This window comes from Galeopterus variegatus, unplaced genomic scaffold (genome assembly GCF_000696425.1).
Source record: "Galeopterus variegatus unplaced genomic scaffold, G_variegatus-3.0.2 Scaffold412, whole genome shotgun sequence".
NCBI classification, from domain to species: Eukaryota; Metazoa; Chordata; class Mammalia; order Dermoptera; family Cynocephalidae; genus Galeopterus; species Galeopterus variegatus.
The window spans coordinates 155,646-176,133 of record NW_007726523.1 but is presented as its reverse complement, the minus strand read 5'-3'; the positions used below and the strand labels follow the sequence as shown (position 1 = coordinate 176,133).

Here is a 20,488-nt window from a genome sequence, read left to right as displayed (position 1 = left end):
TGGCAGGTCACTTACAACTTTAGGGTTGGTTATATCATCACTGGCTGACCAGGCAGCTGGCAAGGGTAAAAACAAATTTGTGCCTTATCGAGATTCAGTACTCACTTGGCTTCTTAAGGTAATTTATTGTTCTACTGTTCTTTTCTAACTAAAAATTGGTTTTTCAGGTGTGACATCTGAAAGGTGTGTGAAAAGCTAACCAAGTATATGAAGAACTCTCCTGACAACACTATTACCCCAACTCCTAGTAACACAGAATGAAAACTATTTTCTATTGCTTTTTATTCCATTATAATGCTATTCGATAGGCATAATTCGTTGTAGTGAGTGTAGAGAGGCCACATTCCACCTCGTCATAAAATTATTCATGACATACAAACCCATTTCCACATAGTGTGTTCTTCAGAGACAATAATGTCGTACATGTATATTTAATGCTTTTATCATATGTGTTGTGAATGGAATGGGATTTCTAAGATGGTATTTGAAATACTTTGCAGGACAATTTGGGGGGCAACAGCCAGACCTCTATGATAGCCACCATTAGCCCAGCAGCAGACAACTATGAAGAGACCCTCTCCACATTAAGATATGCAGATCGAGCCAAAAGGATTGTGAACCATGCTGTTGTGAATGAGGACCCTAACGCAAAAGTCATCCGAGAACTGCGGGAGGAAGTAGAGAAACTGAGAGAGCAGCTTTCACAGGCTGAGGTAAAATCAGCCTGGTGCTCCGTGTTTTGGAGTTCCCCTACTTGCATCTGACTGAGGATGAGCTTGCTTGTAGGTCTAGATCATTTCAGTGTGGTTGAACACTTCAGTGTTTATTGACATCTGCTCTGTGCTAAGTGTTGTGAAGACCAGCATGAGTAATACCGGACTCTAGGAACTTGCCATCAAGGAAGCAAATGAGATCATTTCTGCTACTACCTAATTCTTTGCTTCAGTAAATCATTTAGCTCTTAAACTTCCAATGTGAAATCCTAAGAACCAAATGTGTTGTTTTTATTAACATTGTAGACTATATTTCCTCAGAGCCTTATAGTTTTCTGAGAATTTAGTTAGGCATAATCTTCTTGTTAAGTCATAGAAATAACATGATCAAGGATAATTAAATATTAGGGATAATTCAGAAATTTCCTTTTGCTTTTTCATTTATATCAGCCCTGGCAAGAAGCATATCCATAATTTTGTGTTGTTACCATCTTTCCTTGGCTATACCCACACTTTAGTAACCACACACTCTTCCATATAGGTGTTGCTTTTTGCAGTTGATTGTGAGGCACTGTCTGATTTGAGCTAGGTTAGAGAACTGAGTTGGAGGCCGAGTGGCTTAGCTTAAGTCACATGCTTCCACATGCCAGGACTTGGTTGTGTACCTGACACTTTTAAGTTCACATTCCTTCACCATTCTCTTCTGAGTCCACTTTAGTTGGGAGAGTATTCAGCTGTGGAAAAAACAAACACCAAAGTTAATAGCCATGATTTTTGAGCACTTACCTGCCAAACACTGTTTAAATACTTTTCATCTATCAGCATATTTAATCAAAAAATAATCAACAGAAGACTAAGAAAATGAAACAAAAAGGAGGTGAAGCCAGGGATCTGAATACTTTATTAGTTGGTGATCTTGGCATTGCATTATAACTGTTTGTTTACATAGCTTTCTGTTAGTCCAGGCTGTGAGCTCTTAAAGTGCAAGAAGCGTTCTCTATTAATTTTTCCATCCCTAACCTCTAGTCTGACACTGACTAAGTGGATAGCACTTAGCACAATGCCTTGCACATAAGAATATTGCTATTTTCTGTTATTGTCCTCATTATATAACCATTAAGTGCATCAAGCATAATTTTTTTGTTGATTCCAAGAATAGTGGCAAAACAGAGAAACTAAAATGCTGATAAACTTTGAAAAGAGTCATGATGCTAGGAGGAAAGTATAATGGTTCCGGGATTGGTTTGTAGGTGGATTACCTACTTCCTCTTGCTTCTGAATTTGCATTTTCAACCTGACTATATGCTCTAGGCCAGATGGCCAGAGCAATAGCTGGCCAAAGGATAGAGAAGAAGAACCATATAGGTTTAGAATTTTCATGTGTGTCCCCCTGAACCCAGCACTAAATGTCACTCTCAGGCCCTGTTATTGCCATGAGACTCAGGCATACTTAGCTGGTTTCCAGATCACCGCCATCTCAGCTTCTTGTACAAGCTCTACCATCTTTCTTGTTCATTGCGTTTTACTCTGTAGAGTCCCGTGTTACTATAGGGTGTCAAAGCATATTGATGCCAAGTAAAGGCCACCCCAAAATTTTTAAGCTGCAAATATCTGTATTTAGATTCTTGTTCATTGCGTTTTACTCTGTAGAGTCCCGTGTTACTATAGGGTGTCAAAGCATATTGTTGCCAAGTAAAGGCCACCCCAAAATTTTTAAGCTGCAAATATCTGTATTTAGACCCTTAGTTATTCTCAATAAACAAACTCAGAAGGAAACTAGTGCCCTTTTAACCAGATGACTTGCTTCCAAGTGAATGATAAATATGCTAAATATGTTACCATCCATGGAAAAAAAGTGGTTTTAAAGACTCAGATTCAAATTTTAAAATAAACGAGAAGGATCTTCACCTTTCCCAGTAGGGTAATATGACTAGAATGTGTTTGTTGATGGTGTGTGTTGATCTCTGTCTTATTGAAAAATCTGCTTAAGTAACCTTTTTTCCTACTTTTCTATTTTGAAGATGACCTTTAGCATCTTTTAGGTCTTTAAGCATGAAATTTAAGTATGGTGTATAAAATGACTCTGCAGTGAGTCATTTTGTTTCATTTTCTTTCAAGGCACTGGCATTTCTTTATACCCTTGAGACAGGATCCCCTATGTCCTCTTACATTTCATTTGATTCGTAAAAGTCTAAATCCCACCCTGACAGTGTATGACTTAATTGCTTCCAACAGACTATTGATAACTGCTTACGAAGGACAGTAAGTGATTGTCTTATACATAATAGTGGAAAATTTTTGAAAATCAGATATCTCTGGTTTCATTTTAAAGGCCATGAAGGCTCCTGAACTGAAGGAGAAGCTTGAAGAATCTGAAAAGCTGATAAAAGAACTAACAGTGACTTGGGAAGAGAAGCTGAGGAAAACAGAAGAGATTGCACAGGTAGCTTGATAATTTAGGTGTAAAATATTTTGATTCTCTTTCGTTTTTTGTCTTTTCTATGTAGCCACCTGTCATGCTCAAAAAGTCTTTTAAGGTCATCTTTCTGCTAAACTAGAGACTGCAAAGATCAGTTTTAGACACTGATTTATGTCTTCTGTCACACTTACAGTTTGGTCCATGTACTTGCTAGAAATGTTAGGGAGCACCAAATTTGAACAGGCATGGTTACAGGAAATGTCTTTCATATTTCTTGCTCTTTACATTTAAACATAAATATGTTCTGTGATTTTTAGATCACCTGGCAAAGCATGAGGCTACCTGATTGGCAGAGAATTTATATCATATACAAGTAGCACGTATAGTTTTTTTAGTGTATTTGTTTCTTGGGGCTTGTTAGAAAATTGTATGAGATTTACTTGAGATGAAATATAAAGCAAGGACTGATTCTACAAGTGTATGTATTATGAATCTCTCTACACTGTGCATTTCATGAACATTTTAATCTCATTGACAATTGGGAAATATTGGACCATCCCAATCAGGTAGCTTAAAAGCAGTAACTGGAACCCAGTCCAGCCTCTGCTTATATGCTTCTTGTAGATAGATATCATTCATACACGTGTGCACACACACACACTCACATTTTTACACATACCCCCAGCTTTCTATCCCTCTTGTATTGCCTTATGTTTCTCCATAGCACTCAACAACACCATTGGAAATTCTATATTTACTTCTCTTTTTTTATGGTATATCTCTTTCCTCTAGAATATAAGTTTTTATAAAGGAAGGGACTTTGTTGTATTCACTGTTTTATTCCCAGCCCTACATCAGTACCTACCACATTATAGACTCTGATTAATATCTCTTGAATAAATGAATGCATGAATGAATTCAGGGTCTTCTTCAGTAGGGTCCCAACCTGCTCTTCTAGCCCCCTCTCCCACTACTTTCCCATCTTTGCTGGGGGTTCTTAGCCCCTGAAGATTAATATCTCTTGAATAAATGAATGCATGAATGAATTCAGGGTCTTCTTCAGTAGGGTCCAAACCTGCTCTTCTAGCCCCCTCTCCCACTACTTTCCCATCTTTGCTGGGGGTTCTTAGCCCCTGACATCATCTGGTATTCCCAGAGTCTTTACTGTGCATCCCTGTGCCCTGCCCCTAGAACACCCTGTCCTTATCTTGCTACTCCCCCATTTCTTGCTGTTGAAATTCTTCTTATTCTTAAAGAACCATCTCCAATGCATTCTCTTCCTGAAGCCTTTTCTGGTCTCTTAACCTATCAGGATCTCCCTCCTTCAGAGCCTATAATGGCACAGTGCTCTCCTTTTAGATTCTAGTTATGTGGTCTTGTCCCCTCTTGTAGACTCTAAGCCCCTTAAGGGCTGAGATGATGTTTGGTTCACCCTTGGTGCCACAGTAACACTGACACAAGATGTTATGCATCTTGTAGGCTCTCAGTAAACTTCGTTGAGCTGAGTGGTATGTGTAATTTCATTGGCATTGTCCCCAGAAACAGTGACTTACTCTTTCCATGGATACATCTAATGAATAGATCAACAAATAGAGTTTCCTGCTTTTGTCTGTTTTTGTGCCACAGGAGAGACAACGACAACTTGAAAGCATGGGGATTTCCCTGGAGACATCTGGTATCAAGGTGGGGGATGACAAATGCTACTTAGTCAACCTGAACGCAGACCCAGCTCTCAATGAACTTCTGGTCTATTATTTAAAGGTAAGAGAGTATATAAATAGATAGTTGCAATCCTTATTCATTCATGCACAATTCCCTGTTGAATCTGGGTGCCTGTTTCTGTGATTTTGCTATTTGTATCCACCTTAGCTCTCATTAAATTAGGAGGATTGACAGAACAGTCAGATCACCGTTGAGAATGAAAAACAACTATTTGAGGGCTGGCTGGTTAGCTCAGTTGGTTAGGGCATGGTGCTGATAACACCAAGGTCAAGGGTTCGGATTCCTAAACCATCCAACTACCAAAAAAAAAAGAAAGAAAGAAAGAAAAACAACTATATTTATCATCTTGTGGCTTTGCGATTGGGGTTGAGTTCCTGTGAATGCAGACTTCAGAGGGGCACCAGTGGGCAACTGAGGGTGTCAGAGTGATCCCAGCTACATGAGAAGGCTCCAAGTGTGAGATGTCAAGGATTCTGAGAATATCTGGATTCAGCCACAAAGATCCTGAGAAACTCTGGAGGTTCTCAGTTATGCTTCTGAGTAATTCTACAGAGATCTTGAAATCAACACGAGCCTAAATCAGACCCCTGTGCTAGGTTAGACAGCAAGGTTCTTCCAGCTACATCCTCAGGAAATTACTTTTGGTACCATAATCACCCTTCAAGTGCAGAGGTGGACTGTGACCTCTTGGAGTTGGCACTTTGGCCTCAGGGTTTGCCATGTTGGATACCTTATTGCAGTGGTTCTCAAACTTCCTGACTTCCGAACCCATTTACAGTCTTAAAAAGTATTGAAGACTTCAAAGAACTTTTGTGTATGTGGGTTATGTCTATCTATGTTTACCGTATTAGACATTAAGACTGAGAACATTTTCAAATACAAACATACAGCAATTAGTTTTCAGAGCTATGACATCATCACACATCCTGTGGCCTCCAGAGAATTCACTGTGCACACATGATAAAATCAGACAGCAAAGGTAAATAGCATCCTAGTATTTTTCTTAAAGTAGTTTTGACCTCATAGGCCTCCTGAAAGGTTCTCAGAGAACCCAGGGGTTCTCCGACCACACATTTAGAACTGCTGGTTAATTTTGTTAAGGGAGAAATAAGACATCTGTTTGAAATAGGGCACCTGATTGACATTGACATAGGGTACCCTGACTGACACAGGACATTCAGCTGCTCATGAAGGCATTTTTAACCCCCCCGCCCCCCACACACACACTTTCAAAGTTATGGTAGTATATAAATATGAGGGTACTTCAAAAAATTTGTGGAAAAATAGAATTAAAAGATAATACAAATCTTTCCACAAACTTTTTGAAGTGCCCTCGTTTATGTGATAGTATTTAAATAACTACCAAGGAACATAAACTGTCCACACACCTAAATCTCTAAAGGCAGAGGTATTACTCACTTGTGAGAAAGGTTAAATAGGTGCCTTAGGAAGGATTCTGATCTGCCTAGTGAATATACAAAATGCAATGGAGAGAATTGAAGCAAGGAGTCTCAATCTTCTATGATCCTTTTTACTCTTTCCAGAGACATAAAGACGATGCAGATAGCCCCTGACCTATTGAGAGTCTTCTAAAGGACTTAAAATCTGTTCATTTATGAATGAAATGATTAAGGCATTGTTTCTGAAATCTTAATTTTGAAAGATAAACCTTACACCTTCTTTGTTGGATAGGAAGGTATTATTATCATAGTGATAAAATGATTTTTAGAGCAATAGAAAAAATTGCTCTATGAATGAGCAGGTGTATTAGTCTGTTTCTGTTGCTTATAACAAAAATAGCTGGAACTGGGTAATTTAGAAAGAAAACAAAATGTATTGCTTACAGTTTCTGAGGCTGGGAAGTCCAAAGTCCATCTGTTTGTGGCGACAGTGGCTCAGGGGTCTCACATTGCAAGATGGTGGATGCAGAGAGAGAGATGACTCTCCTCTCCTTTTAAAGCCCTCCAGAACCACGCCCGACCACCATTATTAACCCATTCACTACTGCACGGTCCTACAATTCAATCACGTCTTCAAGGTCCCACCTTTCAATTACCATAATAGGATTTCCCACCCGCTTTAACAGTCACAGTGGGGGCTAAGTTTCTAATACATAAAACTTGAAACTTGGGAGACACAATTTTAGCTTCAATGAGTTTTTTGGGGGGGCATAATTCAATCCACTGCAACAGGGGATGAGCAATGACTGAATCACCAATAGGCACAGTCCTTGTTTGTGAGAGGGTCAAGGGACTTAAAATCACACTGATTTGTGATTTGTAATCCACAAGCTTCAATACTCTGTTATATTGGCATTGTATTAGAAACTCAGGGGCTGGCCTGTGGCTCACTTTGGAGAGCGTGGTGCTGAGAACACCAAGTCAAGGGTTAAGATCCCCTTACCAGTCATCTTTTTTTTTTTTTTTTTTTTTTTTTTAAACTCAAATATTTTTAGCATTTTAAAAGTTATATACTTGGGCTGGCTGGTTAGTTCATTCAGTAGAGCATGGTGCTGATAATATGAAAGTCAACAGTTTGGATTCCTGTACCAACCAGCTGCCAAAAATAAAAATGTTTATATGTTAAAATATGGGCCGGCCCGGTGGCGCACTGGATAGTGCGCCGCTTGGGAAGCGCGGCGGCACTCCCGCCCGAGGGTTCGGATCCCACATACAGACCGGTTCCCGCTCACTGGCTGAGCGAGGCGCGGGAGCAACACCGAGGGTTGCAATCCCGTTGCCGGTCCCCGGTCCGGTACGGGGGCAACACTGAGGGTTGCGATCCGTTGCCGGACACAGAAAAAGACAAAAAAAATAAAAATAAAAAATGAAAAAGACAAAAAAAAAAAATATGACTTCACAGGGCTGGCTGATTAGCTCAGCTGGTTAGAGAGCAGCCTCGTAACACCAAGAGCAAGGGTTCAGATCCCTGTACCAGCCAGACACCAAAATACATAAATAAAATATGATTTTTCATGAAACTGCTTTTTAGTGGTTCTAAATTTATATAACTGTTTTCCAAACACTTTCACTGTTAACTCAGATGGTCCTTAAAAGAATCATGTCAAGTAGATCAAATAGATAATATCGTCTTAGTTTTGCAAAGTAAGAAACTGAGGTGCAGAGAATAAAATGGCCGGCCTGTGATAATTTAAATACTAAGTGGACAAGTCACAATTGGAACACATGGTATTCTACTGTCAAGTCCAATTTCTTTATATTTTAAAACAATATCTAATCACTGTTGATCAAGTATTTTTTCTTTTCATAGTATTTAAACTCTTTTTTTTCCCAAAAAAATTACTGTGTTAAGGTAAAGCTTTTAATTTCTAACCTTCATATATCTAGTGTGAATTATCTAGTACTGTCGTGCATATGCTGCTGGTTTACTGAAATTGATTGCAACAAATTTTCATTGAGTTACCTATAAGTGTGAGGTTTTTTGTTTGTTTTTTTAATCCATTAATAGGATCATACCAGGGTGGGTGCAGATACCTCTCAGGATATCCAGCTCTTTGGCATAGGTATTCAGTCTGAGCACTGTGAGATCGACATTGCATCTGATGGAGATGTCACTCTTACTCCGAAGGAAAATGCAAGGTAATAAAAGTAAACAGCAACTTCACATATCTTGTGCGCCTTATTTTCAGGAGGAGGCTGCCTCTCTCTGTTTGTTTGCTTGAGTTATGTCAAAGTTAAGGATATACTGGGTCCTCAGGGTATTTGTTTTCCTATTGTAGACGGGGTATAGCAACATTTAAGAGCACCAGCTCTATTATTATCAATAAAACCTTAGTCACCAGTGTTGAAATATTACTATGAAGGAGTGATTATTTTCCTGTGTGAGTTCTGGTTGTACTAGAACTCTGTAACTCTGAGCTTTAGAGCCCTATAAAGATTAGGAGTCAGGTAATGAGATTATGTGAGAAAAGTAACTTATTGGAAAATTAAAACTCAAAATAATATTATGTTTTTTCCATCAAACTACCCCTGACAATCCTTTAGCAGATTAACCTTTAATTAATTCATTAATTACCCCCCTCCATGTTTTGTTTTGTTTTTAAATTACCAGCAAAACCTCTGCTTTTAGGCAGGGGGAACATTAATGAGAAGACTAAAATTGTCAGTGCTAAAAAATTCCAAAGGACTTTTCCTCCACCCTGAAAAACAGTCAGTGACAATGCTTTAACTGTGTCAAAGGATCAGTTGATGAGATCTTCTAATAAGCAGGAAACCCTACAAAATCTTTTGCAGTGTGTTATTCAGCCTACTGACTTCACAGCCCATTGACAGCCAGTAAGCTGTAGCAAAGTTGCAATGTAAGGAAAGCCTGCAGTGTTGAAAGACCTCCTCTAAATGTCAACAGGGCAGAGTTGCTGCTGCTTCAAGACTTGTTTCGGACAAGCCCGAGACGCATAAGCAAACCGAGAGACACAGTGCACATCATTTATGGTGTGCTATCTGCAAAGTAACAAACACTGGCAGAGTTGTCTCCCTGCCCTCAGTTATTTGTTTTATTTCTACGGTTTGTTTGATAGGTTTTTAGGATTTAAGACCGGTATTCTTTTCATGTTTGCTCCCAAGTTCTTACTATGGGCAATTTCAAACATATGAAAGTGGAGAGAATAGTATAACAAATCCCCGTGTATCTATCATCCAGCTTGAAAAATGAGCACCTTATAGACAATTTTGTTTAATTTATATACCTTCCATATCTCCTCCCTCCCCTCTGGATTATTTTAAAGCAAATTTCAGATATTATAACATTGTATTCATAAGTATCTGAGTACATATCTCTAAAAGATAAAGGTCCTTAAACATAGTTTCAATACCATCACACCTCAAATAATTAACAGTAATTCCTTATTAAGCATTATATGTCTAGCCAGTGTTTAAATTTCACCAGTTGTCTCATAAATGTTATTTGTCAGCTGTTTCTTGACATTAGGATCCAGGTAAGATTCAATGACTGCTGTTTTTTTAATATGTCTTTTAGATCTCTTTTAGCATATGGGTTTCTCCTTCCTTTCTTCCTGTGTATGTATATCTAACAGTTTCTCTCTCCTTTCTCTCATCCTCTTCTCTCCGCCCCCTCATTTTCCTTGTATTTCATTTGTTGACAACCTAGTTGTTGGTCCTAGAGTTTCTCACAGTTAGGATTTTGCTCACTGCATCCCATGGTGTCATTTAACATCGTCCACTGTCCTCTTTATTTCCTAAATTGACATTTAGATATAGCAGCTTAGTCAGCTTCATCTCAAATTTTGACAAGAATATCCCATAGGTGGTGTTTTCTCTCCCCATCAGGAGCTCATTAGGTCAGATTGTCACTGTTTAGTGTCATTGGCAGCCCTTGATCATCATTGCTTACATTGTGTGTTTTGATAGTGGTTATAAATTCTGTTATGTCTTCTTCATGTATTAATTGGAATACATCTATTAAGAGAGTTTTCCCCCATTTATCTCTTTGGCTACTGGGTCTGGGTGTTGTGCTATTTCCCATTCACCTGATGACTTCCCCATGTTCTTTCAGGTCCTGTGTAAATGGCACCCTGGTGTGCAGTACCACCCAGCTGTGGCATGGCGATAGAATCCTGTGGGGAAATAACCACTTTTTTAGGTAAAATCTTTGTGTTCTCTATTTTCTTATACATTTTTTTCTGTTATTTATTTAAGTGTCAATTTACTCTAATGGTGAAAAACCCCACAGAATTAATTTACCTAAGAGGAAACGTCGAGATTGGTTGAAAGACTTTGAAAAAGAAACGGGTCCTCCAGAGCATGACCTGGATGCAGCCAGCGAGGCTTCCTCAGAACCGGACTATAACTATGAGTTTGCACAGATGGAAGTTATCATGAAAACGCTGAATAGCAATGGTAAGACCCTAACTGTATTCCAGCATCATGGGCAGTTAGTTCCTCATCTCATACCTTTCCATGAGGGATAAGTATGTATAGAATTGAAGTCTCATTCTGAAATTTAGAAACATAAAATTGTTAATGTTCTAAAAAGGCCATCATTGAAGAGCTAATGGAAAGATTTCAGGGGATGGTCTTCTCCATCAGGTATTACCAGAAAGTGTATGGTCCCTTTTTTCTTTTTATTTTTTTTTTGGAGGTGGGGGGTAGGGAGGTGCAGCTGGCTGTAATGGGGATCCAAACCCTTGACCTTAGTTTTATTATGTCAAATGTCATGCTCTAACCAACTGAGGTGCCAGCTCCTGTCCCTTTTTTTGAGATCCGTTATTCCCAAGCCAGTTGTGGTAACATCTTCATGATTCTTTGAGTACTGAATGATTTTGACAGTATTCCTTATCAAATTGCCTGTTATTGAGCCTGTCATTTCTGAATCCTTGAGAGTATGAAAATCCCCAAGAGAATATGAATACAGGAATTTCAAGTAGAATCTAATGGAGAGGAAAAAATCAAAACATTTTACTGTGAATTCAACTGGAAATTGTACCTGCAATGAGACTTATTTAATAAGCTGCAGTAACTTTTACAAAAATGACAGTTAAAATGAAGTGCCTTATAGGCTTTACTTGACCTACACTTCACCCTGTCTCAGATCTCTGAAGAAGAGATTCTCCTTAAAGCATTATTTCTGGATCCCTCTTTCTAGGAGGTTTTCAGTGTTTATATTAAAGTTCTTTCTCTCTGTATCTCAAAGTCAGTATTCCATTTTACCTCCTCTTTTGTCCTCTCTGCTTATACACACCTGCATGCATTCAGTAAAATAAAACATCAGACTCTTTCCTTGCTTGCCATTTTATAAATCTGCCACTTCCTTTTCCCATCTCCCGATTTCCTAATTCCCAGACTTGGTGCCTGGGATTTAAAAGCCAAATGGGAAAGTTCCCTTTTTTGTCAGGCACAAGACCGCATTTTTGGGACTAGAACTATTTTACAAGGATGAAATTGAGGCTACATTTAGGGGCACCTGAGAAAGTTTCTGGGCTCCTTCCAACCTCACTTTCCCATTCATCTGTTATTGGGGCACCTAAGGATCCCTAATTTGGACCAGGAAGGACTTCCAGGACCCTAGGGCCCTAAGACGGTCAGCCTCTACCTGACTCTGACAGGGGGCATGGAGAGCATTTTGTTTTTGACACTTGAGCTCTTCCCTTAAACATTGACTTTCTCACTCTGCTCTTTGAATAAGCCTATGTGGGAAGACTTTGAGCATGGCTAGAGAACTGTCAGTCAGATCTCTGGCATATCAGATTGGGGATTCTGTTGCAGGAATAAAGACTGACCCTCTTATTGATCTCTATTTGTGGATTTTTAGCCACAGGGACCCCTTTTTAAAATTATAATAATGATAATAATGAAGTATAAAGAAAAGACCAGACTGTGTATAATGTATTTATATAGAACCACACTAAAAAGAAAAAAAAAACTTTCTGAAAGAAGTTTGATAATTTCTTTTTAAAACATTAAAATTAGGGTATTACCATTGGCTGCTGGGGCTTTTGACGCTGCATGGTGGACCACAGCTAGAAATCAAGCTTTGATCCACTCTGATAATGGCCCACCAATTGGGAGGAATCCCAGAAGACATTCCGAAGTGATGTTCAGACATTAGAATCATGCTTATGATCCATCATTATTCAATGAGTCATTAAATGGGGTTATTTAACAACACAACTGAGCAGCAGGTCTCCTGTGAGTGATTTTCTGGAAGCCTTAGTGGCTACATGTTGTGGCAGGGTATGACAGGAGGAAGTATGCACCAAACTCCAGGTGTAGGAACCCCCATTTGGAGAGAACTTATTTCTTCAGATGAGTCTATAGAATTCTAGATGTCTCCATTCTTTAATTCTGCAGAGTATCCAGGTGGTATCAATTTAATCGTTTATCCATCCCAGACCACAGATTTATGATTTTATCCAATTGCTACCTTCTTACATATAAATTAAACCCCTGAGTAACCAGTGAGTATTGAGTAAGCATTTGTTAATTCCCCAAGTCCTCTTGGCCAAACTAGAGTCATCAGTGGCCTGGCTCTTGGTCTTAACATGAGTTATTCATTTGTGTCCCAGGTCAGGTCTTGCTCTCCAGTGTTGATTTTGTCTGCATAAAGTAATGTTTCCCCCTTGTCAACCCCATACCCAATTCCATTGGTAAATGTATCTTCCCTCTGGGGCGCACAGACATGCTCCAATACAAGTGCTAACTTGCTGGTGGCCAGACAGTGATCACAAGATTTACCTCTACTACTAGGTGGTTTCCCAATAATAAGTCTGTCTGCTTGGTGGTCGTCCCCTTGGTGGTCCTATTTGAAGATTCTCTTCCCTCTCATGTGGTTCCAGACGAAGCTTCTCCACAAGCACTGGGATAAAGGTTTTCAACTGACTGGCATTAGCATGAGGGAGCTTGACTGGTTTTTAGCAGTGCTGCTGATTGATGCTTGTGCTACATGCTTTGGCAAAATCTAACATACATAATTGGGAAGAAGCCGAAGTTTTCTGCTTGATGAACGTACTCTGTATTCTTGATTGAGGAACGTTCCTTTTCAGTGATGACCCACCCCCATGTCCCAATCCTGTTACCTTGCCAATAGTTCAAATCTGACAGCTGTTCTTTTCCCTTTGCATCCAACAGCACTGAAAAGTATTATTGGTATTATCACTACTGTTACTGATGGCTTTATTGCTATTGACAGCACAACAGTTCAGGGCAGTAGTACTGCCAGATGTATATTCACCTACATTAGCGCAGTAGTAGACTAGAATAACGTTTTTTTGAGTCTCTAGGGTAAATACTGCTCTAAAACCCAATTCATTTGAATTAAAAGGAAAAGGCAAATAGACTTTTTCCCCAAGCATTCAAAATAAGAATCAGACACTCATCTGTTTTTGCAGAGTCAATGGTAGCTCTAAAATAAAGAGCAATTAAGGGGCTGGCAAAGGGTCAGAGAGCCAATTTATTCCATCTGGGATTAAAACTTCTTCTTTTCCCTAAGGATCTTACTTTCCTTCAATTCAGTCCTTTCAACATCTTGATGTGAATTAATTTCAGTTCTCTTTCTCACATAAATACCCTCTGACCAGCACCACTACCACCACCATCCTCTCTGCCATTCTCGAGATGATAGGTCAGATTGAGCTCATTTCATAGTTTCCTACCGGGAAAGGGTAAACTAATGAAGAAGAGAAGGTGTTATGCCCAAAGTAAATGTGGTTCTTTCTCTCTTCCTAAAATATTTACCTCTTTGATATCTTGGCCTTAGGTATGAGGCTCACCGAATTTTAAAACAGTTCATTCAAGAAGAGGAAAGTGATGGGGAGGTGGGTGTGGAGGGGAATAAAACTGCAAACAATCTCCTGGTATTTGATTGCTTATTTGAGAACAGACCAAATAATCTTTGGCTTCTATCCTGTACTACTTTATAGAGTCAGATTGACTAACTGATTAGGATGCTCTGTTTAAAAATATGCTGTGTATGGGCCAGCCCGGTGGCGCACTCGGTAGAGTGCGGTGCTTGGGAGCGCGGCAGCGCTCCCGCCAAGGGTTCGGATCCCATATAGAGACCGGTCCGCTCACTGGTTGAGCGCGGTGCGGGCGCGACACCGAGGGTTGCGATCCCGTTGCCGGTCGCGGTACGGGCGTGACACTGAGGATTGCGATCCTGTTAACAGTCACGAAAAAAGACAAAAAGGAAAAACAAAAAAATATGCTGTGTACAGTTTCAAGGCTTCAAAGTGGTTAATTGATTTGAAAAGAAATTGTTATCAAAGATGTTTATGAGAAAGGTGTTTCCAGACTGGTGTTGGGATCAGAGGTAAAACAAAAACCCCGCACTTAGGCCTCCACCAGGTTTGTGGGGGACCAGGGCAGAGCTGGGAGTATCCAGCGTGGGGCTTACGGGGCTGTCCTGTGGGGATTACGGGGGAAGAACACATCGAGCTGCTCTCTCTTCCACATCTGCATGTTGATTTGTGGCCACTGATGAAGGCTAGTGAGTAGTGTCTGTGCTACGTCATGGCAGCTGCCAATGCATTTTTAAAGAGCCCCAGTCATGTGGCCTCTACATTGGCACGGAACCTGGTGTGTTTTAAAATGGTGTGTTTTCCACTGTTTCTGGAAAAGATTCATAAACACTAAGTTAGGACAGTTAGGATCCTTCAAAGTAAGGCTCTCTGTAAATATAAGTAGATGGTGAGCACCCTGTCCTTTCTTTTTAAACTGTTTGAGAAATATATATTTTAAAAGTTCTGAGAGAACTTTTCTTCTCTAGCTCTTAAATTTAAAACTTTTTCAGACTCAAAAAAGTTCACCGTATTCCTCATATTTTCTTCAGAAGTTAAAGGGACATGTCAGAGGGTTCTAATGCTTTGGAAAACATAGATTGTTACTCTAATAGAAAATATTCACCCACCATGATCTGCCTTTGTGTAAGGGGTTTTTTGTTTGTTTTTAGTTTATTTTCCATCAGTTTTTAGATGATACACTTTGGGGACTCTGTCAGGACTCTATAGAAAAACTATTCTACTTCTTTTAAAAATACTGAATTTTAGAGTTTTATATCAGCAAAGAACAGTTTTTTTTTTTTTTTTTAAGTATCTACTCTTGTTTTGTTTGTTTATTTGGCAGTTAGCCAGTACAGGGATCCAAACCCTTGAACTTGGTGTTATTAGTATCACATTCTAACCAAGTGTGCTAACTGGCCAGCCCTAAAGTACCTACTCTTTAACAGAGTACTAATTCTAGGTGGAACATTGGGGGTAAAAATACTACATCAATTTATTACCAAGTTAATGTCTTACCTCAGTGTATTAGTCTGTTTCTGTTGCTTACACCCAAGTACCAATAACTCGGGTGATTTGTAAAAAAATGAAATTTATTGCTTGCAGTTTCTGAGGCTGGGAAGTCCAAAGTTCAGGGAACACATCTGGTGAGGATCTTCTCATTTGGTGAAGTGGCTTTACAGCAATGCAGGGGTCTCACATGGCAGGAAGTGGTGGAGCAGAGAGAGAGAGACTCTCACGTGCTCTTCTTTTAAAGCCCTCAGAACCATGCCCCTGACTACTATTATTAATCCATTCATTAGGACATGGTCCTACAGTCTAATCACCTCTTCAAGGCCCCACCTTTCAATTACCATAATAGGATTTCCCACCCTCAACAATTACAGTGGGAATTAAGCTTCTAATGTGTGAACTTTGGGGGACAAAATTCAATCAATCCACAGCTCCTAGCTAATTAGCAAATTAGTGATCTGAGTTCAAAACCTAGATGTGTCACTGATTAGCTATGTGATCTTAAGTCAGCTACTTAGCCCTTTTCAGTCCCAGTTTCCTCATCTTTAAAATTACGATGGGGCTGGCCAGTTAGCTCAGTTGCTTAGAGCATGGCACTGATAACACCAAGGTCCAAGGTTTTATCCCTGTACTGACCAGCCACTGGAAAAAAAAAAAGAAAATCAGGATGGTATCCACCCTTAGATGTGTTGCAAGGCTTTCATGAGATGATGCATGCAAAGGGTGTGGAACTTGCAGCTGAGATGTAGCCAGTAGGTAGTAGGGTTATTGTTGCCATGGCACTTGTCATTTTTATTAAAATGACGCACTTATGCTGAGCATATCTTGTAATTTTTAAAAATTGCTTGTTACTTTCTGTTTTGCATTATTTAACCTTACTTTTTTAGGCTAACGTGTTATCTTTTCTCTTAATGCTAGTATAGAAAATTAGTGCAATTTACATGTTTATTTCGCAAATTAATATGGTACTTTGGAAAAGTCAGTCCATAGCCATCATCAGGTAGTTCTTGCATAAAAATTTTCCTGAGTCACTTAAATTTCCAACTTCATTCCTGGAAGTTAAACTGAGAGCCAGTGTGTGGGAATATAGCATGAGTAATACCAAATAGCAGACAAGCATGTGAGTGTACAAGGAGGAAATTATGTCCCAGGTCAGTCTGAGAATACAGATCCTCTCTCATTCCCAGGAACTTCTTGGTGATTTTCTTGTTCTACCACCAAGATTGTCCAACATACTGTTTCTCTACAGTCTGTATACTCAGGGATGTCAGTAACTTTTTTCTTTGTACATGAGGCCAGTGCGTCTTTCTCAATGGCATCTAGCTCATTGGTCATTGGCAAGCTAATGTCCTGCCCAGCCAATTAACTCTTTAGAGTCAAGTCCCACTTACACCACAACCACTAGTCATCATAGTGGCCCCTTTGAGCAAGATCTGTTTGTATGTCTGTACCTGTTCACCTGTTGTGTGATGGTGATCCCTTTAACAGCACCAATAAGATGTCAGATGCAGGTTCTTATTACTTTTGCAAGTGAATTGCCCTCTTAGCACCTGAGAAATTGCCAGACCATATACTCAGTCAGTATTTTCAGAAATGTGCTGTGACCCGTAAACTTCTTCCCATCTCAGAGAAATTCAAGAGTAATAAGATTTGTGATGAAAATCATAAACCCTGTCATACACTAAAACCGATGTTAAATGGTCGTAAAATCGACTACCATGAAAAACAAATCTTGCGTACTTCCATCTTTGGAGGTGTTCTAGATGTCATAAAGTTTATTCAGTGGATAGATCACATCCCTTTCTCCTCCACTATCTGCTGATTAATGATCTATCTATACATTAGGATGAGATCATCAAATTAAAGAAAGTAACATAGTGGATGTTTATCTAAAATGTTCGTAAAAAAGAAATTGAGAGGATTTCATCAGAGGAGGCTCCTCAGGCCTCTCACAAGTGTACCGACTGGCAGATTCTGGGGTAGGAGATGGCTCTTGTGCAATGAAGCCCTGGCCAGCTGCAGTGCCCGGCATGGATGGCTGTCTTAGCCACCACTGAAGACACCTTGCCTTATCTCTTGGCTCACCAGACCCAGTTCAAAATGTGGTTCAGGTCCTGGAGAAACAATACCTAGAAGAAAAAAGGAGTGCCCTGGAGGAGCAGCGGCTCATGTATGAGCGGGAGCTGGAGCAACTCCGCCAGCAGCTCTCCCCCGAGAGGCAGCCACAGAGCAGTGGCCCTGATCGCCTGGCCTACAGCAGCCAGACAGCTCAGCAGAAGGTGACCCAGTGGGCAGAGGAGAGGTAAGAACGGGGACCTGGGTGACCCAGAGTCAAGGCTGCAGGGCCACAGGGCTTTGGGTGAGGGACTCATGAGGCCTGTCTTTCCTAGCAAAGAAGGAAATCTTGGTTCCATATCTGATTTGTTGGCAGTTGGCTTTTCCTTTCAAATATATTGCCCATCCTAAGTATGTTTACTATAATGTCAGCTGTTAAAGACCCCCTTACCCCATCCTTTACTCTTAGTAAAAATGGAACCAAGGTAGTTTGAATAATTTTTGCTATGCCTGGGAGAAATGGACAAAGGTTTATGAGATGGTGCTTTTTCTGAAGAGCTACCTTTTCCACATTTACTGCGAGCTGGTGGCTTTAATCTTAAGCAACACCCAGCTTGAAGGTAATTGGTACCCATTGATAACCTCTATTTACTAAAGAATATAAAAGAGAAAAGCAAACATATCTGATAGAGAAGGTGGGTTGCTTTTAAAAATAGTGTTTTTCAGTTAAACGTTACATTTTTTTTCACTTCCTTTAATTCCAGATTGATTTTCTTTGGGGCTTAAGTTTTTAAAAAAGGAATAGAGAATAGAGGGACATGTTTTGAGAATGTCATTCAAAGAGATAAGAATGAGGGATGGCCGTTTAGCTCAGGCAGTAAGAGCATGGCGCTCCAACACCAAGGCCCAGGATTCAATCCCATACTAACCAGCCACTTAAAAAAAAAAGAAAAGAAAGAAACACAGAGAGATAAGAATGGTTACAATACTAATTTCACCAAGTTTTGCTGGATAAAATTAAGATGTTATTAGCGGTGGATGGTTTTGTAAGAAGTAAATGTTGATGGGTTGTGAAATAATGAAGGTCTTCTACCTACGTAGACGTTGAGGGACAGAGAATCAAGTATATTTAAGACCTGGTGAGAATTACAAAGAAACTAGAAATGTAGTTTATTCTCTCTGCCAATTGAAATGTAGAGCAAGATATAAATAATGTGAAAAATTAAATTATAATAGTAATTTAAAGAACAGTTTTGTTAACAATAGGAATTGTTACAGTTACGTAGTTATTTGTTTGTTGTCTCTTTCCTCCCCTGGAGTAGGGAAAATGTTTCATTCATCAAAGTATCCCTAGAGCCTAGAATGATATGGTCACATGGTAGATACTTAGTCAACATCTTATGTATTGATTGTGTGAATTTATTGAAGTGACAGGCAAGTATGTGATTGTCAGGTGGGCAGAGCACACAGTAAGTTTGCTGGTTGTTCAGTGGAGGACAAGACTCCAGAAAAGTGGAATCTTCTGCAGAGATTTTCATGGAGAAGGAAGGATTTCAAGTGAGTTTCAAAGGTGGAGTTTGAATAGGCAGAGAGAAGAGGAGGGCATTTTGGATGGACAGGTTAGCACAAACAGATGGGAAGCAATGGAGAAGAGTAAGTTGTATTTGGGGGTTGTAAGAGAACTTTTGTTTGGTCTAGAAGGTGATTTATAGAGAAGTAGGGAGAATTTAAGTCCAAAACTATTGGATAAGGTGTGTGGGAGGCATATGGACTTGAATGTTGAAGATTTATCCTTTCGGAGAAGAGGAACCCCTGCAAAGTTTTGAGCCGTGAATGGCCTGAGGAAGGCAGGGGTCTTTATAAGGACTGTCTTATAATGGAAGAGGAAGAGACTGGGTGCTGCAAGATTATTGGGAGGACATGAACCAGGGGTATGAGAAACAGAGAGAGAGATTTAAGTTGTGTTTCAAAGGAAGAGTCAAGAAGGCTGTGTTTGTTTTTATTGTGTGTGTGTGTATGGATATTGTGGAAAAAGAGAAAAGGCTGTGCTCATTGAAAGAATCCAAGCCTGGGTGATTGAAAATGGTAATACCATTTAGAAAAACCATTGTGTCTATTTTAGCATCCTCGCAGTGCGCCTGCTCTGTCACTTCTAAAGTGAAGAGAGAGGAGTAGAAGAGATTTGGATGCGCCAAGCTCATTTTCCATAGAGTAAGAACAGGGGGTATATAAATGGTAGAAAAGAGAAGCTATATAAGGCACAGAGCAACCACTAGGCTGGATTACCTTTGAACCCAGATTCAAATGTGAAATCCATAAGTACTCTTTTCTTTCATTGGGTGGGTATTTTTGGAATGCCCTACAGATGGGCCATGCATTCCGTTAGGAACTAAGTGTAGTGGCAAGTGAAAAAGCTGTGGTGCCTGCTCAGGGAGCACACACAACCTAGAGGGGGGAGGCAGACATTAGTCAAATAATTATAGAAATAAATGAAAAGTTGTAACTGACAAATGCTATGGAGGCAAGAGACATGGCTGAGAGAACATATAATAGGATTTTGACCAAGTCAGTGTGTTATGAGAGAAGCTTTTTATCAGCAAGTGCTATTGTATGGAGAGTTGAAAGAGAATTCTTGCTGCTAAGGAAGTGCTTTACACACACACACACACACACACACACACACACACACACACACACACACACACACACACACACACACACACCCCCCCCCCCCCCCCCCCCCCCCCCCCCCCCCCCCCCCCCCCCCCCCCCCCCCCCCCCCCCCCCCCCCCCCCCCCCCCCCCCCCCCCCCCCCCC

General features: G+C 40.0%; 1 protein-coding gene across 1 annotated transcript in view; it reads left to right on the top strand.

The window, feature by feature from the left end:
* KIF13A (kinesin family member 13A) overlaps positions 1-20,488 on the top strand; it is a 96,660-nt gene that overhangs the window by 38,307 nt on the left and 37,865 nt on the right. Inside the window, 8 exon segments of the mRNA XM_008568477.1 lie at positions 7-118; positions 501-713; positions 3,046-3,156; positions 4,759-4,893; positions 8,323-8,453; positions 10,387-10,473; positions 10,564-10,730; positions 17,705-17,918. Of these exon segments, the coding sequence (XP_008566699.1) occupies positions 7-118; positions 501-713; positions 3,046-3,156; positions 4,759-4,893; positions 8,323-8,453; positions 10,387-10,473; positions 10,564-10,730; positions 17,705-17,918 (1,170 nt within the window).